The 21,235-nt window shown below is 60.6% G+C and overlaps 3 protein-coding genes across 8 annotated transcripts; 1 reads left to right on the plus strand and 2 right to left on the minus strand.

The window, feature by feature from the left end:
* Positions 1 to 498: 498 nt before the first annotated feature.
* SELENOM (selenoprotein M) lies at positions 499 to 2,235 on the minus strand. Its single transcript, XM_064674506.1, has 5 exons — positions 2,059 to 2,235; positions 1,941 to 1,976; positions 1,802 to 1,836; positions 1,299 to 1,377; positions 499 to 1,209 (listed from the first exon to the last, which is right to left on the minus strand). The coding sequence occupies exons 1-5, from the start codon at positions 2,191 to 2,193 to the stop codon at positions 997 to 999; spliced, it is 498 nt and encodes a 165-aa protein (XP_064530576.1). The 5' UTR covers positions 2,194 to 2,235; the 3' UTR covers positions 499 to 996.
* Positions 2,236 to 4,519: 2,284 nt separating this feature from the next.
* Positions 4,520 to 17,008, minus strand: PLA2G3 (phospholipase A2 group III). 5 transcript variants are annotated; one of them, XM_064674501.1, is made up of 8 exons: positions 16,576 to 17,008; positions 16,370 to 16,502; positions 16,161 to 16,295; positions 15,834 to 16,051; positions 15,573 to 15,746; positions 15,335 to 15,464; positions 15,090 to 15,224; positions 4,520 to 7,215 (listed from the first exon to the last, which is right to left on the minus strand). In XM_064674501.1, the coding sequence occupies exons 1-8, from the start codon at positions 17,006 to 17,008 to the stop codon at positions 6,849 to 6,851; spliced, it is 1,725 nt and encodes a 574-aa protein (XP_064530571.1). In that variant the 3' UTR covers positions 4,520 to 6,848. The 5 variants fall into 5 exon arrangements, with proteins under 5 accessions (XP_064530571.1, XP_064530570.1, XP_064530573.1 ...); XM_064674500.1 differs by having other exon boundaries at positions 15,573 to 16,051; XM_064674503.1 differs by lacking the exon at positions 4,520 to 7,215 and adding an exon at positions 14,274 to 14,927 and having other exon boundaries at positions 15,573 to 16,051.
* INPP5J (inositol polyphosphate-5-phosphatase J) lies at positions 6,078 to 14,179 on the plus strand. Of its 2 annotated transcripts, XM_064674498.1 has the most exons (12): positions 6,115 to 6,719; positions 7,528 to 7,638; positions 9,108 to 9,216; positions 9,775 to 9,891; positions 9,963 to 10,138; positions 10,716 to 10,827; positions 11,205 to 11,314; positions 11,617 to 11,806; positions 12,039 to 12,176; positions 12,521 to 12,613; positions 12,838 to 12,942; positions 13,091 to 14,179. In XM_064674498.1, exons 1-12 carry the CDS (start codon positions 6,115 to 6,117, stop codon positions 13,709 to 13,711), a joined length of 2,487 nt encoding a protein of 828 aa, XP_064530568.1. In that variant the 3' UTR covers positions 13,712 to 14,179. The 2 variants fall into 2 exon arrangements, with proteins under 2 accessions (XP_064530569.1, XP_064530568.1); XM_064674499.1 differs by lacking the exon at positions 12,521 to 12,613 and having other exon boundaries at positions 6,078 to 6,719.
* Positions 17,009 to 21,235: the final 4,227 nt, after the last annotated feature.

Raw genomic sequence — 21,235 nt, forward strand, 5'->3', positions numbered from 1 at the left:
GCTTGCCCAGCCTGGAGGGACACAGGGTACTCCTCCACTCATTGATAATGTCTGGAGCTGAGGGGCACCTTCAGTGCCCCACCCTGACCAGTGCTGTTGGTTTGCTGTGCGCCCCCCCTGCCCCCATCACCCTCAGGCCTGGCTGTGCCCTGCTTCCTTCCCTGGCTCAGGACCAGATGTCTTCACTGGGCTAGCACAGCCATGGAGCTACAGCTCAACACTACAGGACCAGCTCATGGGCTCGTGCCCATCCCCCTGTGCCCTGTGAGAGCAGCCGTGGTGCCCACCTTCATCCCTCCATTGTGTGGGGTGGGAGGGTGGCACAGGAACAGCACAGTTCGTTCACAGGTTGGTTTGTGGCTCACCAGCAGTGGCTGTGATCCTGCCATCCTCTCCTGCCTCTGAGCAGCTCTGGGGCACCCAGCTCCCCTTGGCACAGAACAGTGCAGGATGCACATCACCAAGCCTGCCCTGAAAAGATGACACAGTGCAGCCAACTGTATATAAAGGCTTTACTGGGTGCTGGATACAAGATAACCCTACTGGGGGGTAAAGCCCTCTCCCTGGGGCAGCTCTCCCACCTTTGGGACTCAGCACATCTACCCTTAGCACCTGTTGCTTTCTGCTGAGGGTTTCATCCTGTCCCATGCAGGTAGGATGCAGCTGCCCAGTTGCCGGGAGCAGCTAAACCTCCGGGCACAGCAAAGGAGTGCAAGGAATGCTGCTCCTCCCAACTGGCCAGGGATAACAGGCTGCAGGCATGGGAAGGCAACGACCACCACATGGGAACCTTGGGATGCCCACAGTGCCCAGGAAGCCCCTGCTCAAAGTTTGAGCTACCCAGGGCATCCTTGGGGCAGAGGCTACACAGCACCAAGCAAGAGCGGGGGGGGGCAGCTCTGCCACTCCACAGCACTATCCCCAGCTGCTGTAACACCCTCGTTCCCTGTGCTGTGGACTGGCTGCAGGACCCTGTCCCAAGTGCGGCACTCCTCACTAGAGGTCTGGGTGTTCTCCCTTGTCACGTTTGAGTGGGGTCTTGATGCCAGTGGTGGATGCTTGGGGGGGTGGCAGTGTGGGCAGAGGCTTGGCAGGGGCAAACTGGAACTCCTCAGGCACGGGGGCATCAGGCGTCTCCTTGCGGTAGAAGCCCAGCTCCTGCACCAGCCGGTTGATCTCCTCCCGGGTCATGTCACTCAGGGGGATTCTCTGCACCCAGACAGGGGCTGCAGCCTGGCATCCACAGAGCACTGACCACCCCAGGCCCTGTAGAAGTGGGTGCCACGCTGCCCACTCACCTCCAGCTCCTCATACCGGTGGCTGAGGAGCACGAGCTCGGGGTCAGCACCGGGCAGGTGTTTCATCTCCAGGTTATGGCTGGATGATGTGTCAAGGAGCAGACAGCACTGGGCAGCCCCTGTCCCATCACATCCCATTCCATCCTCCATCACATCCCACTTCTGCCCATTCTATACTGTCCTCCATCCCTTCTGTCACATCGCATTTTCTCCCATCCCATCCTTCATTGTATCCCATCCCTTTCTGTCCTACATGTCATATCACCCCATCCTCCATATCCTCCTATCCTGCCCTGACCCATCCCATCCCCCAACCATCCCGTCCTCCACTCTTCACCCAGCCCCATCCTCCATCTGATCCTTCCCTCAGCCCGTCCCATCTTCCATCCCATCCCTTCACACCCTGTCCCCTCGCATCCTGTCCCGCCCCTGTCCCATCCCGTGGCATCCCATCCTGTGCACTCCTGCAGGCCCCCAGCGCTGCCGCCGCCGCCGCCGGGTACTAGAGCGGGATGTCCTGGGTGACGAACGCCTTCACCTGCGGAGAGCGGCCGGCCCGGCCCGGCCCGGCTCAGCGCGGGACGGCCCCGGCTCAGCGCGGGACGGCCCCGGCTCCCCGCGCCCCCCGGCCCCGCTACGTACCTCCCTGAGGCGGTTCAGCCGTCACCCGCCGCAGGTCTGAGGAAAGGGACACCCCATCAGGCACCCGGCGGGCACTGGCTCACCTCCGGCCCTCCCCGCGCGCCCTGTCCGCGCTCACCTCCACCTTGCCCCGGGCCAGGTCCCGCAGCGCGGCCCCGCGGAGCTGGGGGAGCTCCGAGCAGCGACCCGCCGCCAGCGCCGCCGCCAGCAGCACCCACAGCCCCAGCCCCGGCCCCGGCAGCACCGCCCGCATCGCCCTCACCGCCGCCACGTCCGCCCTGCCCGGGCGCGCGCACGGCACAGCGCCTGCGCGGCGGCGCGCGCGCACAACCACCACAGACACCCGTGCACGCGCACACCACGCACGCGCACGGCACACGCTGAAACACCGAGAGACCCGGGGGTGCGCGCGCACCCCCCCTGCACACCCACAGCACACACTGAAACACCCTGAGACACCCGGGCAGGGGGCGTGCGGGCACACACAGCTGTGCACGCTCACACAGCTGCACGCGCACGCATGCACGGGTGTGTGCCCACAGCTCTGCACAGCTATGCTCAGTCTGTACAGAAGCACACAGATACACACAGACACACACACATTCCTACCTTCCCTCCAGCCACTCTCAGCTGTGCCTATGTCCGGACACATCAGCACACACAGCAGTGCATAAAGACACACCAGCACCGGCAGTCACATGTGCAATGGTGTGCGCGCACACCACCATATGTACACCCAGCTGTATGGACTCACACAAATGAGGCACATGCAGCTCTGCATGTGCAAGCCATCATGTACCCCTGCATGCACACACCCACCCCACACACACTCTCCACACTGCAGCTGCACACAAACACCCTCAACACAGGCACATTCTGGACACAGGTCCTGGGGTCTTGGACTGGCTGAGGCTGGAGGCAACTCTAGGGTCTCTCTGGTCCTACACCCTGCTCGGGCAGGGCCACCTGGAGCCAGGGGCCCAGGACAGTGTCCAGGTCACTTTTGCGAATGTCCAAGGATGGAGACTGCGCAGGTCTCTAGGCAACCTGGGCCAGGAAAAAAGTGTTTCCTGATGTGCAGAGGGACACTCCTGTATTCCAGTTTGTGCCCATGGCATCCGGTGCTGCAACTGGGCATCCTTGGGAAAAGCCAGGCTTCATCCTCTGTGCTTTCCTTTGGATATTTATATACATGGATGAGATATGCCTGAGCTTCCTGTGCTCCAGGATGTACAGTCGCAGCACTCGCAGCTCCTCCTTGTCTTAAAGATGCTCAAGCCCATCCTCCTTGGGGGTCTTCACTGGGCTCCTTCCAGCAAGTCCATATCTCTTGGACTTGCTCCTCAGAGCCCTACACTGGACAGAGCACTCCAGGGGTGGTTTCACAGTCACCTCTGTGACCTCCTGTGACCTGCTGACAAACACCTCGATGCAGCCCAGGATATCATTCACCTGCTTTGCCCTGAGGACACGCTAAGCTTATAGTCAATGTGGTGTCCCCCAGCCCCCCTGCTGCAGAGCTGCCTTCCAGTTGGATGGCCCGCAGCATATCCCGGTGCTGGGGTTGTTCCTTCCCAGGGGCAGAACTCTGTACGTTCCCTGGTTGAACCTCAGGAGATTCCTGCCAGCCCACTTCTCCAGCCTCTCCAGGTCCCTCTGGATGGACACATGACCCCCTGGTTTGTTAGCCCCTCCTCACGGTTTGCTGTCACCTGCACATTTGCTGTCCCATCATCCAGGGGATGAGGATGCTAAACAGGCCAGGGCCCAGCACAGACCCCTGGGGACCCTGTGAGTGACTGGCCTCCCATGAAACTGTGCGTCGCTCACCACCACCCCTGGATCCAGCCTTCCTGCCTTGACCTCTACTTATCCAGCCTGTACACCAACAGCTTCCCTAGGAGGACCAGATGGGAGGCAGTGCCCAAGGCCTCCCTGCAGTGCAGGTGGACACTGTCCCCTGCTGTCTGTGTCTGCTGGCTGCTTGCTCTATCACAGGAGGGGATCAGGGGGCCAAGCAGAACCTCCCCTTGGGCAAGCCAATCTGACCCCCTCAACGAGTTGTTGTTCATGTGTCCAGCAATGGTTTCCAGGACTTGCTGCTCTGTCACCTTCCCAGAATGGAGGTAAGGCAGATCAGTCTTGGGTCCCTGGATCCCCCTTTACACCCCTCCAGAAGCCTGTCTCTCCTTGATCCTGTCCCATTTGTCACTATTGATCACAGTGCTTCCGTGATGGCAGGAACCACCTCCACCACAACTCCCTTGATGCTTGTGAGTCAACCCTGCAGGGACCCAGGGCCCTTGTCCTCTCCTACCAGGATCCTCCTCTACCTCACTCCATACTTCACCAAGATTCTCCTCCTCCTCAAGCTCCAGCCTTCCCTGGATGCTGGCAAGTACAAGCTGAGGGCAAGACGTATCACCTGGTCCCCCATTCCCTCTAGGCACGCACACACACACACATGTGCGTGTGTATGCACCCCAAGCACAGGTGTTCATACCTGCCCATGCTGCACTGGAGCACTGTGCCGGTTTAAAAGTAAACTGGCGTGAGAAATGAACGCAACTCAAGAGAGATTACAAATCAGAGTTATAATTTACTAAAAAGATTACAATGAATACAACAATAGAGAGAAAAACTGGTTTTAACCCACAAAAGCAGATGTATAACCCCACACCCTGGGACAAGAACAGAACGGTGTTTGTCAACCCCTGTGCTGAGCATCACGTGGCCCCCCTGGGTGCAAAGTAAAAGAAAACCTGTTGGTCCGGATGATGATCGCAGTTCTGTCCAAGTTTTGGTCCTCCTCTGGATCTGGTGAGTGGTACCAGAAGTCCCAAAACCCAAAGTTTATATATGCTCAAGTTCAGGTGGGAATGCCCAGTACCTCCACCAGGGCAGGGAGCTTCACAATGGGTGATTTAACTCTGTGAGTCATGGGATATTTTTGGAGTCCTTGATGGTCTGGGTGTTGCAGCTGCCTATTATGTCAGTCCAAGGTGGTCCATTAGCAGAGATGAACCCTGAGGCTGGGGGTGAAGGTGTTAATGCCTTTCCGAAGGGGAGTTATCACAGCTGAGTCATTGCTGCGCAAATAAAAGAACATTCCCCTGTCTCTCAGGGTTTGTTTAACATCCAGCTTGTAGCCTGAGGTGTCAGGCTGCCCTGGGCAGCTGCTGCAAACAATCCATTTATTACCAGTCCATTGGAAGGGTGTAGAATACAGTTTTGATTATATCCACATAGTGATAAACTTGTCCCAGTCCCTGTAAATAGGACAAGCACAGGGACACTGCTGTGCACAGACAAAGCAGCGCCCACTCGCAGAGGCACACACAGACACAGCCAGACAGCTGCACACACAGCTTCACACACACAGCCATGCAAGGCCATACACACACAGCCACACACATAGCTGCACGTAGAGCTGCGCACACACAGAGCCACACAGAGCTGCACACAGCCACACACACAGAGCCACACACACAGCTGCACACACACAGAGCTACACACAGAGCCACAAACATAGCTGCACACACAGCCACACACAAGCAGCTGCACACACTCACGGCTGCCCAAGGGTGTGCATGCACCCAACATCGCAAACACTCCACAGCAAACCACAGACACACCCGGCGCTGACACAACAGCCACAGTGGTGAGCACAGCTGCACACACAATAATGCACTAAGGCAGACAGGCAGGTAGGGGCAGAGGTGCATAGGCAGGGGCAGAGGTGCATAGGCAAGGGCAGGTGTGCGAGGACAGGTGTGTACTTGCAATGGCTGTTGTGCATGCGCAAAAGATGTGTGTACGTGTGTACGTGCAGGACTGCAGTACATGAGCGAGGTTAGTCATCCATGTGCAAAGACAGTTGTGCACACACAAAGACAGGTGTGCAGATGCAAGGACGGGTGTGCAGATGTAAGGACAGGTGAGCAGGGACGGGTGTGCAGGTGTAAGGACAGGCTGGCGGGGGCAGAGGAGGGGCGCGTCTCGGGCCGTCACGTGGGCAGGGCGGTGCGGCAGGTGCGCGCGAGGCGGGGATGCTCCTGCGCCTTTAAGGCGCCGCGCAGGTGGCGGGCGTTGACGTCATGGTGTGGTGACGTCACGTGGCGGGGCCGCAAGGTGTGCGGGGCCGGGTCGGGGCTGCTCCGGTCTCCGCCCGCCGATGGACCCGGCCCGGCGCGGCAGCGCCGACCGGGGCTCAACCGCCGGCGCGGAGCCCCGGCCCGGCCTCCCGCGCGGCCCCGGGGGCGCAGCCCGGCCCTTGCCCGAGGCAGGGGCTTCGGCGGCACCATTCCTCAGCGGCGGCGTCCCGGTCGGCCGTAGGAGCTCCCGGCCGGACGCCGCCTGCGACCCCTTCGGGCACGGCTGCCCACGGCGCGCCGGGCCCGAGGAGCGGCCCCCGGGCCGGACCCCGCCCGAGGGGCTCCCGCTGCCGGCCCTGCTGCCCCCCGGGCCGGGTGGCCCTCTGTCTCCAACAGCGCTCGGCCGGGCCGCCTTTCCCGCGCCGGAGCGGCGGGAGATGCTGCCTAAGGCGGAGTCCAGCGACCACATCGCGGCCTGGGCGGGCCCCGCCGTGCCCCGCGCCCCCGCGCTGCCCAAGGCCGTGTCCAGCGAGTTCCTCGCCGGCGGGTGGGCAGGCTTGGCCCCCCGAGCGGAGCCGGGCGAGCTGCCCCTCCTCGGCCGGCCCCTCGGCCGCCCCGGCTCTGGCGACGCCTGCGATCCGCTGCCGGACTGCCCGGGACGGGCCTCGGAGGACGGCGCGTTCCGGTGAGTGGGGCCGCGGGGGCATCGCGGGGACAGGGAGCGCGGTGCCGAGGCCTCCGCTGTGCTTTGGAGCTGCACCTCTCCTCCCACTGTGAAGGGTTCAGCTGGAGGATTTGGGGTGCGGGACTGCAGTCAGGCAGGCTCCTGTGAGGAGAATGCCTGGTGCCGCTGTCCGTGCGGGATATCATAACAGAGCCACGGGCTACCTGCCCCCGCTGTCTCCGAGCACTGGGGCTTTCCTGGGCACTGCCCTCCCTCCCTGTTGAAACATGTCCCTGAGACTGAGACGACTCCTGGCTGCTGCCAAATGAGCCCACGGGCCCTTTGCTGGTGCCCGTTGCGCAATGGCATTGATGTGTTGTGAGGGATGTGGCTTTGCGCTGCTGAAGGACACAGCTTCGGGGCTGCAGAACCGCTGTCACATGCGCTGCCCTGGCCTTTAGGGCTGGCAGGGGCTGAGGACTCAGATCCGGGTCTTTTTTGCCAGGAGCCGTGATTCCTGGGGAAGGGAGGGGAAGCAGTTTTCTTGAAGGCTGCCTGCTGTGCCAGCATGCCTGTGTCAGCTGGTGGTGATGAAAATGAGGGCTCTTTGTGCTGGTTTTTAGAATTATCAAGTGCAGATCCTGGGGGAATTTGGAAGCAAGGACCTGTTTCCCTCAAACGGGAGTTAGGGTGTATGTGCTCTGATTAAGCTTCAGTCTTTACTTCTGTTGCCAGCAAAAAGCTTCCTTGGTGGAGCTGGGGGCTGAACAGGGGGACAGGAATCCCTCTGAGCCCCCGTGTTAGCCTTTTCTTCGTTTGTCCTCCCAAGCATCACAGTGGTCACCTGGAACGTAGGCACAGCCATGCCCCCGAATGATGTGACATCCCTGCTGCACCTCAACACGGGCGAGACAAACGATGTGGACATGATCGCCATTGGGTAAGACGGTGAGGTGCAAGGCCCCCTCCCCTGCCCTGCTGTATCCCTTTTCAGGGGATCCCCACAGCCCTGGGGCATGAGGAATGGGAGAGCTGCAGCCTCAGCCTCCCTGAGTCCCGGGGAGGAAGGAGGCATGTACATCACAAATGGTAATATATCCGAAAAGGTGATGGACAATCAGCTCCTGGTAGAATGTGAGTGCTGAGAGGAACCAAAACCCTTGAGTACTGATTAGACTTGAATCCTCAACAAGCCTGAGGCTGGCTGTGCCAGGCCAAGTGAGCCATGGCAGTCCTGGGGTCAGGTCTGTCGAGGCATTTAACTCACCTGCCCCAAGTTCTCTGGGAGTGTTTTCCTCCTCTCTGCTTTTGTGCATGGTATGCAGGCCTCAAGGGCATAGATCTGCTGTTCTCCCACAGCTGGGTTGGCTCCATGCCCCTGGTACACGGAGCTGCTGGCAAGGTAGTGCCACAGTGTGGTGGTGAGACGAGCTTGCCAGCATTTGAGCACAGACTGGTCCCTTGAGGTCTGTGGTGGTGTGTGGATTCCTGCTAAGGCCAGGGCTCCACTGTGTCTTTGCACAGGGAGCAGGAAGTAGCCTCTGCCTGCAGGTGTGATATAGGAGAGCTGGATCTGCCTCCAGGAGGTGCCAGGGACTGCCCTGGAGCTCCTAGCCTTGGGGATAGTGGTGGAAGGCTGAGGCTGCCAGAGCTATAACACTGTGTTGGAGCAAATCTCCCAGTGTCCTCGGCCTTGCGGACCAGTGGGATGGGACTGTGTGGGCTGTGGAGATGGACCTGAGCTGGATGGATGGGGTGGGGGGTGTAGCTGACAGCATGGGATGTGCTGGGACCGTGTTAGGTCCAGGACAGGGTATCCTGCAGTTCTCACCTCCCGGCATCTCTGGCTGTCTCCTTCCTCTGACCTGTGTCTTTGTGCACCAAGCACCTGATATTTTTGGGCAAGACACTTCCTGATTCTGCTGTTCTCTGTGGACATTGTTCCTTCTTTTCACTAATTGCTGAGCTGGGAGGAGCACTACTAACTTTCTGGTTGCTGCTGCTCCAAGCTGGGTGGCTTGAATGCATCTGGACACCCTGCGCTGGTGAGACTTGACTTCTGTGTAGAGACTGATTCAACTGAAAGGCCCTTTAAGCCCCTCTTGCACCTTGAGATGGGCTTTAGGCTGCTGCCCAGCTCTGTGCAGCTGAACTGCTTCTTCTTTAGAAGGGGCCAAGGCCTCCTGGGTTCAGGGCCACTTGTGCCTCCTGCCAGCACATGGTCCAGCATCACTGGAGCAAGGACATGGCTGGTTTGTGCTCTAAACCTAGGGTTTTCCCTTGAACTGCCCTTCCCACCCTGTACTGCTCCCCAGTACTGTGCTTTGGCAACTTTCCCAAGGAGCTCTCACTACTTGGGACACAGACACTTTCCTGGTGTGGCTGAGGGACCTATCCCCTTCCTCCCAGGCTGCAGGAGGTGAACTCCAAGATAAACAAGCGCCTGAAGGATGCCCTCTTCACAGATCAGTGGAGCGAGCTCTTCATGGATGTGCTGAGTCCCTTCCATTTCATCCTGGTAAGGAGTCCTGAAGAAGCTGGCAGCTGGTGTTCCCTCTGTCTGCCAGGCAGGTGTGCCACAGGGAGGGAGAGTTGGACTGCAGGGCAGAGGGAGGTGTGGTGGGAGAGCTGGCTGGAGAGACAGCCTGTAGCCTCCAAACAGTATGTGGGGGCCAGTGCTGCACCTTGCCAGTGAGCTGTCTGGCTTGTGCCACCCTGCTCCTTTTCCTATGCTTATGCTTCCCCTCTGGAGCTTTGGGGCCACTTCTTGTGGCCTGCTGCATTGAACCAGGGTGCAGAGGTGAATGTGGGAACTGGCCTGTGCTGCTGACAGCAGCTTGTGGGCCCGGAGGCAGGTTCGGCTCCTGGAGGCACTCACCCCCAGAACATATATAAGCCCAGCATCTCTGAGGCTCAGGCTTGGCTGTCGGTATTCAGGAGGGTGCACACAGATCTCTGAACTGAACATGCTGTTAGTCACCTGCAGGATGGGGGGGGCACACGAAGGATGGAGGTGCTGCCTCATGGCCCCTGTGGGCTCTCTACCATCCTGCTCCAGCTCCTGCTCCCATTCCAGGTCAGCACGGTGCGGATGCAAGGTGTGATCCTGCTGGTGTTTGCCAAGTACTACCACCTGCCCTTTCTGCAGGACATCCAGACAGATTGTACCAGGACGGGGCTAGGAGGCTACTGGGTGAGTGTGGCCCTGGGGGAAGGTGGCAAGGGGCTGGCTTCCCAAGGAGTCATGGGATCCTCTCGGTGCAGGGCAACAAGGGTGGGGTGAGTGTTCGTCTCTCCATCTTCGGCCACATGGTCTGCTTCCTGAACTGCCACCTGCCAGCGCACCTGGAGAAGGCGGAGCAGCGCAAGGAGGACTTTGCCACCATACTGCACATGCAGCAGTTTGAGGGCCGTGTGGCTAACGGCATCCTGGACCACGAGTGCGTACCCCACCACTTTGCTCCCCAGCCTGGGCTCTAGTGTCAGCCCCAGTCCCTGACCCTCCCCCATGTAGGGTCTGGGGTCTGACCTCTGCATCCCAGCACAGCCTGGAGATCAGGTCTTGTCTGCAGAACTGCAGAATTGTCCCGTGGCTCAGTGGGAACTCAGCATGGTGGGATAGGTGTTTAGAGGGGTCTTTGGTCTCCTGTAAGGGTACATTCAGGCCTGGTGCAGTTCCTGCTGTACTAGTCCAGTTGTATTTTGGGACCGGTGAGGTGGAGGGCCCAGCTCTGCACAGCCTGTGTAGTCTGACTCTGGTGGGTGCCTCACTGTGGAAATTTCCACCCTCGATTTTAGCTCAGGGCAGTCTGTCTGGTTTGGTTAATGATGCCTAGTCCTACCTTGCAGATTCCTGGCAGCTGGCCAGGCTGCCGGCTGAGTGCTGACCTGTGCCAGTGCTCCCAAGAGTGCCTGTGCTGCAGGCTGAGGCTGCACACAGTCTGGGGACATTTTTCCCCTGCTGTCCCCAGCTCCAGTAGCCTCAGCCCTTTCAGCCCGTTGCCCTCTCTCCCACAGCCTTGTGTTCTGGTTTGGGGACCTCAATTTCCGCATTGAGAGCCTGGACATCTGCTTTGTGAAGTATGCCATCGACAGCAACGTCCTGAGCCAGCTCTGGGAGAAGGACCAGGTGAGGGATGGGCACGTTGCCAGACTCCACTGGGCCCTGAGCAGTGTTTGACTCTCCCCAAAACTGTCTGTGCAGCTGTGGGACAGGACATGTCCCCTTGCAGCCCATAGGGCAGGAGGAGCTCTGGCTCTCTTGTCTCTGTGGGGAAGAGGCAGCAGAGTCCCTGGTCAGACTGAGCTGGGCACATGCTTCCCTTGTTAGTGTGAGGAAGACCTGAGGCACTGGGTCTACAAACTGGCTGCTGGCACAGATGGACAAACCCTGAGAGCTGTGGGAGCTGGCAGGAATGGGGCAAGGATGTGACTGTGTGAGACCAGAGAGATCTTGGTCTGATCATGGGGGCTGGTGTGCTCCTTTACCTTCTCTCTTTCCCGCAGCTGAACATTGCCAAAAGCACCTGGCCTGTTCTCAGAGGCTTTCAGGAGGGACCCCTGAACTTCCCACCCACCTTTAAATTTGATGTCGGCACCAACAAGTACGACAGCAGGTAGGAGAGCAGAGCTGGGCGTGAGCTGGGGGAGAGGGATGCAGGAGCAGTGAGGCTCAGAGCCAGGGCGGATGCTTGTGCGGATGGGTGGGGGGAGCAGCTGTGCTGGGGCAGGCATGGGCTGGACTGGGACACGACTGCAGTGCTGGTGCCAGTGCAGGTCTATCCCTGCAGCCACGCTGAGCTGAGTGCTGAGATGAGCTCCACCCTCTGCCCATGCATGCCGTAGTGCCAGGGGGAGGCAGTTTGGGTCAGAGCCCACTGCCTCTGCCAGGCAAGAGCTGCCCCTCTGTGCCCTGCAGTGCCAAGAAGCGAAAACCTGCCTGGACTGACCGCATCCTGTGGAAGATCAAATCCCCCAGCAAAGGGCTGGGGGCAGGCAGGCACCGGCCCAGCCGGGGTGTGCTGTCGGTGAGCCAGCTCTGCTACTGCAGCCACATGGAATACACCGTCAGCGACCACAAGCCAGTAGCTGCCATCTTTGCTGTGCAGGTGAGCACTGTCCAGGGCTGGTGGGAATGCAGGCAGGAGCTGCAGGAATGGGATGCCCAGCTTCTGTGGGGGGTGGCATACTTTATTTCTGTTTGGCAAACTCGGCTGCCTTGCCCCTGGCTGGGGGCTGCTGTGGGTGTATGCACAGCGGCCCAGACCCAGAGAGGTGCTGCTGGGCAACAGGGGCAGCTCTTTGCCATGCCCTTGCTCACCATGTACCTGTCTCTGACAGTTTGCTTCCAAGGTGGACAAGGCCCCGGTTGAGATTTATGTGGCTGACGAGTGGAGCAGGCCTGAGCAAGCAGTTGTCAGGTACAAGATGGCTGTTGGCTTCCACCGGAGCTCCTGGGACTGGATAGGACTCTACCGGGTAGGGGCTTGGGGGCTGCTGGGGCTGGAGGGAGTGGGGAGCACTGCACAGCACTGTGGCGGTCCCTTCTGAGCTACCCCTCACCAGCGAACATGGGTGCACAGCGTGGAGCTGTGCCCTCTCTTCCCCTGGCAGCATGACGTGGCTCTGCTTCCGGAGGCTCAGGTCCAGCAGTTCCCTCTTCCTCCTGCTCCACAGGCCCCACAGGGCCCTGGTACACCTGGGGGGTGTGAGACAGCTCTGGGTCTCCCTGGTGTAAGCAGGGAGTGCAGGCCAGGCACGGGTGATGGTGCCAAGTGAGGCTGATGTTCCCCCACTCACCTGTGTTCTCCTGTGTAACACAGGTAGGCTTTCGGCACCCTAAAGACTATGTGTCCTATGTCTGGGCCAGGAGTGATGATGGGGAGCGCTGCCTAGAGAAGCAGCTCTGTGCACAGGTGAGCTGGGGGCAGCCCTGCTGGCACGTCTGTCCCACTGTGGGGGAACAATGGCCCCTTCGTGCCCCTGGATGGGGGCGGAGGGCACCTTATTGCTTTGTGCTGAGCCTCCGGCAGGCCTGTGGTGCTGGCAGCAGGAATTTGTGCTTTTGGCTGGGGCTAGAGGTGGGAGGGGGCACCCCTGTGCCCAGCCCTGGTGTCCATCAGGTGTTTCTGGGCTGCAGGTGATGTTCTCTGAGGAAGCGCTGCCCAAGGGGAACGGCGAGTACATCCTTGGATACTACAGCAACACCTCCAGCAGCATCGCTGGTGTGACTGAGCCCTTCCAGGTGAGCACAGCCAAGAGACGAGGGTGAGGGGCCGGGGGAGGGAGGGGGAGGGATGTATGTGGGGATCCCTGGCTGGGGGAGACCAGCTGCTGTGGTACCCCACAGCCCCCTGTGAGAGTCAGCCAGCAGTGCTGATGCAGGGGTGCAGATCTCCCTGCCTAGGTCAGAGGAGGGCAGCAGCCCCACGGACAGCTCAGGCAGCAGCTCAGAAGAGGATGACAGTACACTTGTCCTGTTGGCCCCCAAATCCCGTAGCCCCAGCCCGGGCAAGATGAAACGGCACCGGAGCCGAAGCCCAAGCCTGGCCAAGTTCCAGGGTCTCATCCTGCGGCCATCAAGCCGGGACAGGGGAACGAGCCGCAGCCCCTCGCCCCAGAGCCGCCGCGGCCTCCCCAGGGATATCCCCACCATCCACGTGCCCCAGGAAGAGCTGGGGTGCTGTGGAGCCAAAGGCAAGGAGCTGAGGCAGGCAGCTGACAGCCTGGAGGGCAGCTCTCTCTACCAGACTGTACAGGAGCAGGGTAGCCCCCAGCGTGTCTCCACTGACAGCCCGCTGGCCAGGGCTGACCCCCGGAACCTGGGCCTGCTGCCTGCACTCCGCCTGGAGATGATTGACAAGGCTCTGGGCCGGCGGCAAGAGAATGTGGATCAGGGCTATTATCCCTGCCGGAGGATGAGCCCCACCAGCCCCCCAGGCTGTGGCACATCCCCAAAAGAGGGCTGCAGCCCCCAGGAACTGGACAGCCATAGCTGTGCCATGGGCCGCTGATGCAGCGGCCCCCTTCCTCCTCCCCATAGCGTGCTCGCTGTGTGCTTTCCTCTGCCACTTTCCTGCTAAGACACCCCCTCCCTTATTTATTGCAGTGACTCCTCACCCCTGTTGTGTGCCTGGCAGGTAGGGGTACTCCCCTCTGCTCCCCTCAGCCCAAGCTGCTCCCCAGGGCAGGGCTGGGAGGTGACCCAGGGGAGGGTGGGCAAAGCTGGTCTAGTGCAGTTTGGGGAGACCCTCATGAACTTCCACATGCAGGATTCTTCAGTCCCATGACAGGAGTGCTGGCCTTGCACCCAAGGTGGCAGGGGAGGCCAAGGCAGGGCTCTGGCAGGAATGGTGATGGGCACAGAGTGAGGACCATCCCAGGGTACCCCAGAGATCAAAGCTTGCTCCTTCCCTGCTCTACCACTGTGCCTCAGCCTGGACATAGTGCAAGCAACAAAATAAACGATCCTGCCCACTCCAGCTGCACTGTGGTCACTCCCAGAGGGCAGGATCAGCCCTGGGGGTGGGGGCTGCAGCGTGAACAGGGGGCAGAAGGCTCAGCCCTGGCACCATAGACCATGCTCTGACCATTCTTTATTTATCTTCTGCTGCATGCATAGAGTGACCCCAGTCATCCTACTGTGCCTGGGCAAGGGGGTCAGGATCACACCTCACTGCTCAGGCCCCCCAGTTGAAGGGTCACCAATATAGGGGTGGGGGGCCCTGCCATCCCCCTGGCCCCAGAGCACAACAGGGAAGGGAAAACAATAAGTTTCCCCTTTCCTGAGCCCTCCTATTTTCTTCCCCTTACTTTGATGCTTGTGGATGGCAACCACAACTCCTTGAGTCTTCTCAGTCCCTCTGCCTGCTCTGGCTGTGGTCCCCAGCTCCATGCAGTCATGCCAGCAGCTGTGCTCATTGCTATCCTTTGTCTAAAGGACCAGGAACCAAGCAGCTGTAGGCTGCAGCTACTGCACAGCACATCTTCCTCCCCTTCCTTCCCAAGGCAGCACTGCTCAGGCATCATCGGGGCACTGTGTGGGGCTGAGCACCCGGCCCCTGCTCCATGGCCAGGTGCTGGCACTGCTCACAGAGGGTGCCTCCCCGGGCCTGTGTCTTCCAGTCTGGATGCTTGGTCTTGGAGCTCACATGAAGAGGGCCCCAACGCCTCAGGGTCTTTTTGAGCCGTTTTGCAGGTAAAAGCACAGCCCTGGTCACTGTGGTACAGCTGCTGGAGAAGCAAAGCTGGGCATGTCAGTGTAACCCTGCAGCACTGACAGCCACTGCCTGCCCTGCAGCCTGCTCATGGCATGGCAGAGCAGGGGCCAGTGCTTACACTCCTGGCTTCATGTCCCACACAGGCCACAGCCTCTTGATTCTTGGCACTTACCTGTCCTGAGAACCCCTGCCTGGGCTGCAGGCAGCAAGCTGCTCCAGAACAAAGCAGTCTGTGGCAATGTGGTTAGCCAGGACAGCCACCTCCATGTTACTGCAGTTCCTCACCCTGCGCAGGCACCGCTCCAGCCTGCAGGCACAGGAGGGCTGTGGTCAGCAGGTGTTGGCCAGGGTGGACATCCCACCTCCTCTGATCCCAAACTGTCTGCACACAGTGCTCTTTTCCTCCTGGACACGCACCTGCGGGTGCAGTTGCAGTGGAGGAGTGTCTGGCTGTTCACGTTGTGCAGCTGGTACCTCACCTCGTGGGGTGCGATCTGGTGCTCACACTTACCCAGGTGCTTGTAGCACCTGCACACCCTGCCTGGGCCTGAGGACAGCAGGGAGGTGAAGGGCACCCCCAGCATATGACCCCACCAGGCTGAGGCCTTGAGACACCCCAGCTATGGTGCATGCTCTACCCATGGCACCAGCTCACCGTGCTGCCTGCGCTCCTCCACCTCGGGCACTGGGGTGGGCCCACTCCATCCTGCTGCAGTTGGGCTGGGTCTCACACTGCCATCCCAAGGGTAGGCCAAGCCCTCAGCTCCTTGCTCTGCTCTTCCCAGTGCGCTCCTTGCTCCAGCTGGATCCTGTCCCAACATGGTCAGTGCTGTTGGGGGGCCAGGCTTCAGCCCTTGCTGTGCTGCTCGGTGCCTGGCTGTGGGCTCAGCCCTGTCCCTGGCCAACGCAGGGATACCTGGGTCCTGCTGGGCTGTCTCAGGTCTCCGTGCCTGGCGGCGCCCAGGCTTCGGCTCCAGTTCCTGTCGGAGCCGCTTACGCCCTGCTCTAGAGGAATTCCTTCCCTTACCCGGGGGCTGTGCAGCAGAGTTGCCTCTCTCCTCTGCGGGCAGGCTAGGGTGGTACTGACTCTGCTGCACCATCCTGGCCAAGGGTACAACACCATAACGCTCGCACCTGGGGACACCACATGCTGTGAGGCCCTGCACACCAGCCCAGCCAAGCCATGCCCGGTAGGGCAGCTAGGCAGGGTGCACTGGGGACCGGGGCCCCCCCAGGCACTCACCCGCCCCACCAGTGCCACTGGATGCACTCCTCGCTCTCTTCTAGCACGAAGCACGGCACCTCCAGCAGGTTGAAGAAGGTGACGCCGATGATGTTGGACACGGTGTCGTTGATGGCGAGCAGGCAATGCCGGAACCTGCAGGCAGGGATCGGTGAGCGGGGCTGGTGTCCCCAGCCCTCCCGGTGCCCCTCCCCCGGCCCTGGGCGCACCTGGCGTCGCAGTCGCAGTGGGACACGGTGTGCAGGCGGTAGTTGCGGATGCCGTAGTTGAACTGCAGCGCCGTGATCTGCGCCCAGCACTGGTCGTGCTCCCGGCAGCACCGATCGGGGCCGCGGAACAGCCCTGCGGAGGCGCCGGTGAGCGCGGCCCCTCGGAGGGAGCCCAGCTGCCCGCGCCGCCCCCCGCCGCCCCGTACCCAGCTCGCTCCAGTTCCCTGCCGAGTCCCCGGCGCCACACCACAACGTGCCCGGCAGCGTCCAGCCCCGGCGGCGGCGTTGGCGCTGCGCTCCCGCCTTTGCGGGGTCGGTGCAGGCGGCGCGGCGCCGCCACAGCGCGGACAGGGCCCGGCGCAGCGCGGCCCCGGGCACGGCGGGCGGGCGGCGTGCGCAGGCGGCGCGGAAGGCGCGGACGAGACGCGGGTCGCGGCGGGCCCAGCAGGCGCGAAGGCGGCCGGGGTCGGCCAAGGCGCTCTCGACCAGCGCGGGGCCGGTGCCGGTACCGCGGCCCAGGAACGCCACGTAGCGCGTGCCGCCCCCGCCCGCCACCTCCCGCGCGCACACGGCCCCGCCGGGCCAGGCGCGCGCGCATGCGCAAAGGACCGCACAGGCCAACACCACGCGCACCCACATCCTGCGCACCGCCCCCGCCCCGCGCCCCGCTTTAACCCCGCGCGCGGGGCGGACACGGCGCTGATTGGCCCGCGCCGAACAGGCCCCGCCCCGCCCCGGGGCAGGGCACTGGGGGGGCAGCGCTGGCACCTCCCCATCGCGGGTACCACCCCTTCATCGCAGGCACCCGCCCATCGCGGGTACCACCCCATCTAGGGCGCTCTTCTGTCCCGTTGGCCCCCCATCCTAGGCAGCCCCTGCTACAGCCGCATCCACTCCATGCTCTCTCTTCCTGGGCGCCCATGCATGTGCCCTCACGTGCATGACTGGGCACAGGTGTGTGTGCAGGTGTGTGCAGGTGCCTGCACACTCACCTTGTGCACACGTGTACGCATGTGCGTGTGTGTGTGTGTGTGCACGTGTCTGTGTGCTGTGCGTGCCCAGTCGTGTGCATGCACCCACATGGGCTGTAAGCACGCCCCTGCCCAGGGGCACTGTATGCAGTCAAGACACAGAGCACTATCCTGCCCAGCTCCTGTGGAAGTTGCCCATGGCCCAAGACTGTTCAAGGCTGGAGGATCCTCAAGGATGGAGCCTCCACAGCCTCCCTGGGCATTCTCTGCTACTGCCTGACCTTCACAGTACAAAGTTGTTTCCTGATGTTCAAAGGAACCTCCCACGTCCTAGTTTGTGCCCATTGCACTTTATCCCGGTGCTGAGCACCACTGGGAAGAGACAAACTGTGGTCTCTTGGCACCCTCCCTGCCTGTGTGTTAGCAGGATTCTCCGAACTTCTTCTGCTCCAGACAGCAGCCACTGCTCCCGCAGCCGCTCCCCCAGGATAGGTGCTCCAATTCTTCCACCACAGTCATGGCCCTTTGCTGGACTCACCCCACATGTCTGTGCCTTGTCCAGGTGATCCCAGCTGGAGCAGCACAGCTTCCTGCTGATGCTCCCTGCTCGGCTCTGCCTAGTGCAGCTGGGGCTGCTGCTGTGAGGACACATCCCTGGCTCCTGCTCAGCTGGTGCCCAGCAGAATCCCAAGGTCCATCCCTGCAGAACTGCTTTCCAACTGGTGGCCCAACCTATGCTGTACAATATGCACCTGGGAACTGGGATCTCTCTCCCCTGGAAATACCCCAGGAGGGTAGCTGGGCTGTGGGACAGATCTCAGCTTGGCCAGTGAGTCTGGGAACCCCCATCCCCCATCCCAGAGGGATGCCAGCCCTGCTCTGGAGAATTGGCCCACTGGAGTCCAGCTGCACCTCTCTGCCAAAAGGGAGCTGGGAAGGGGCTGGAAAGAAAAAGACAGAAGGAAGGATGGAAGGAAAGAAGGACAGAAGCAAGGAAGGACGGACCACCATGATTTCACTGGTATGGCTCTTCCTTCCAGGGCCATGTCTGTGTCCAGGCTGATGCTCTGCACTACTGGGGTTCTGCAGGCTGGCGGGGTCAGGAGGGGCAGTTTGTGGAGCCCCACGAGCCCTAACCCTAACCCGGGGACACCAGAGGCTGATAGATAGGGCTCAGCAGTGATGGCTTATCTCACCTTATCAGGATTTCCCTGACAGCATGCACTGCAGAGAGGGCAGAGTCCACCCTGTGGCGGTGATAGGGCTGTTGTGTGCCACCCGTGACATTGCTCCAGGTGTCTCAAAGGTCTCCCATGTCTTGTGGAAGGATGTTTCCACCCCAGGGGCTGTTTTCATCCAGCTAGATGAGGGCTAGCAGGATGGGGGCTGCCATGTTAGCACTTGGGAAGGGCTCTGCTCAGAGGTACCCCAGCCCCAGGAGGACCATTTTTCCGCCGGCCCACAGGGATCTACAGAGCCCTCCTGCCGTGGGCTCTGCCACACTGTACTGTGCTCCTGTCTTGTCCCCTGCACTCCTAATGGCTGCGGGGTTGCCCCATGTGTGAGTTGTGCCCCCTCACCCCCAGCACCCCCGGGACTGCCCCATGCCCGGGCTGTATTCACAGCTCCGTGGGACCCCACGGGGAGGGATCTATGGAACAGTACAGTGCAGCCTTGGCTGCCAAGTGTGTGAGTGTGTCAGGGACTCAGGACGCAGTTTGGGTTTGTCTGGAAGATAACAGGGGATAAGCAGGGATCCCTGGTGCTCCGACCTTCACCGCCCAAGCAGCAAGCAGGGGACAGGGCTGGCTCCCTGCCAGCTATGTAACTCCCCGCTATGTAACCATGAGGCTACTGCCCTGCTGCTGGCTGCTGGTATGAGGCTGGTGGTCTGGAGGGACAGCTTGGGCATAGGGCTGAGCCCTGGGCTACCCGCCCTGGTGGCAGCACTGCCAGCCCTGTGCCCAACTGCACTGACATGGCTCAAGGCTGCAGACAAGGCCAGCACAGGGCTGAGCTGCCAAGGGCTCAGGGCACTGCTGAGGCTTACAGAGTGGGAGCACTGAGCTCTGACAGAGATGCCCACAGTCACAGTCCATGTGGTGAGGGTGGCTGGCAGATCCCAGGCTGGGTCAGCAGGAGCACAGGAATGGGCTGATGAAGCAATTCTTCCCTGCCTTCTCTCCATGCCATGTTCCATTTGGGGCTTCCCAGAACAAGAAGGATCTCATACTGGAGTGAGGCCAGTGGAGGCTGCTGAGGTGGTCAGGACTGGAACTGACTTGGGCTGAAGGAGAAGAGAGACTTTATCTGCCCTGAACTCTGACTCATGGCAGGGCTCATTCCTTCTCCTTTTGCACCCCCCAGGCCAGCATGGGCACCAGCGTGATGCCTCCCATGGAGACATCCTACAGGCGGGGACTGGATGTCCAGACTGTGTGAGTGGCTGCCAGACCTAGGGCCTCATCCATGTCTCAGTGCTGACACACCCCTCACTGTCCACATGTCCAGCCTTGTCCTTTGCCCCAGCCAGCTGGCAGTGCTGGCTCCCCTGCGTGCATGTACCATGCGTGCTGCTGGCCACATCCTACTTATGTCCCCATGCAGAGCCTCAGGTGCCCCCAGCCAGGTCTGGCATGTAAACACCAGTGGCTCAAGGACCACCATGGGACACTGCCCTTCATGTGGGGCTCCCAGGATGGTATTACATAAGGAATTGCTGCAGCACTGCATATAAGCCTCTCTGCTTTCCACTGCTCTAAGCTAGAACTTACAGCTTTGTGGGAGAAAAGAGGAACATGTGTCCATCCTGAGCAGTAGGGCATCCAGGGAATCCATGGCTCTGGACATGGAAGGAAGAGCAGGGAAAAAACTTCATGTGAGGAAATCTCTTGTAAAGGTTGAAAGCCAAAATAAGAGTTGGAATGAGCAAAAGGATGGTTCAGTTACTTCACACCGGAGCTGAGGTTCAAGCAGCTTGCAGACCCAGGGGAGACCTCTGAGGGCTCCTGTGGACTCTGCCATGCACCCATAAGTCCCTCCATTCCCTGCTGGACATGGTGGGTTGGCACTTCCCAAGCTGGCAGCCTAAACAGCCTCCACCTGGGTGCCTCCTTGTCCTTCACCTATCTCTGCCTAGGAGAGCCTGGGTCCATATGACATCTTTGTCCCAACCGGTTCCCCTTCTTTGGGCACCAAGACCCGGTACCAAGGCCACTCTGTCACACTTGTGTGGACACCTTCAGCACACAGCAGCCAGAAGTACCTCAGGCCACTGCATCAGGCTGCTCATGCTTTCCATCAGCTGACGCACTGGGATGTGGTGGGAGTCAGGCTATTTTGCTGCTTTTGTGGCATCTCCCTGCTCCCTGGCTACCCCATGGGGTCAGAGGCCAGAGCGGTAAGCTCAACTCACCTGTGCCCTGCAGGTCTGGCTCTAGGGGAGAGCACTGTTTCAGGCTGGGGTGTCACTAGTGCCTGTGGGTGCTCAGTCCATCCTGGGCAAGGACGACCCACGTGTCTGGCCCCAGGCCCTGGGGAGGCTGTGCTGGGATCACCATGTAGCATAAGCCCAGAGTCCCTTAAGGAAAGGGCTATCCCTCTAGGATATATTGTCTAATACCGGTTTATGGGTGAAGGGCCTAAAGAGGCAGAATTTTCTTGTCTCTTGCTAGCAGAGCTGGGTCTGTCAGCTATTTTCAGTGCAAGTTTGGGCTGCAGAGATGATGGGGATGATCAGGGTCTGTGGACATCTGTGGGTCCTGCAGTTCACAGGAGGTGTCTCCTGCCCTGGTTTCTCAGCTGCAGCCTCCTCAAGGCCTTTTCCAAGGGTCAAAGAGCACTCTGAAGGCCCTGGGCAACGGGTCTGCCTGCTTGAACCAGGGACTAGACGACC

This window comes from Pseudopipra pipra, chromosome 18, assembly GCF_036250125.1.
Source record: "Pseudopipra pipra isolate bDixPip1 chromosome 18, bDixPip1.hap1, whole genome shotgun sequence".
NCBI classification, from domain to species: Eukaryota; Metazoa; Chordata; class Aves; order Passeriformes; family Pipridae; genus Pseudopipra; species Pseudopipra pipra.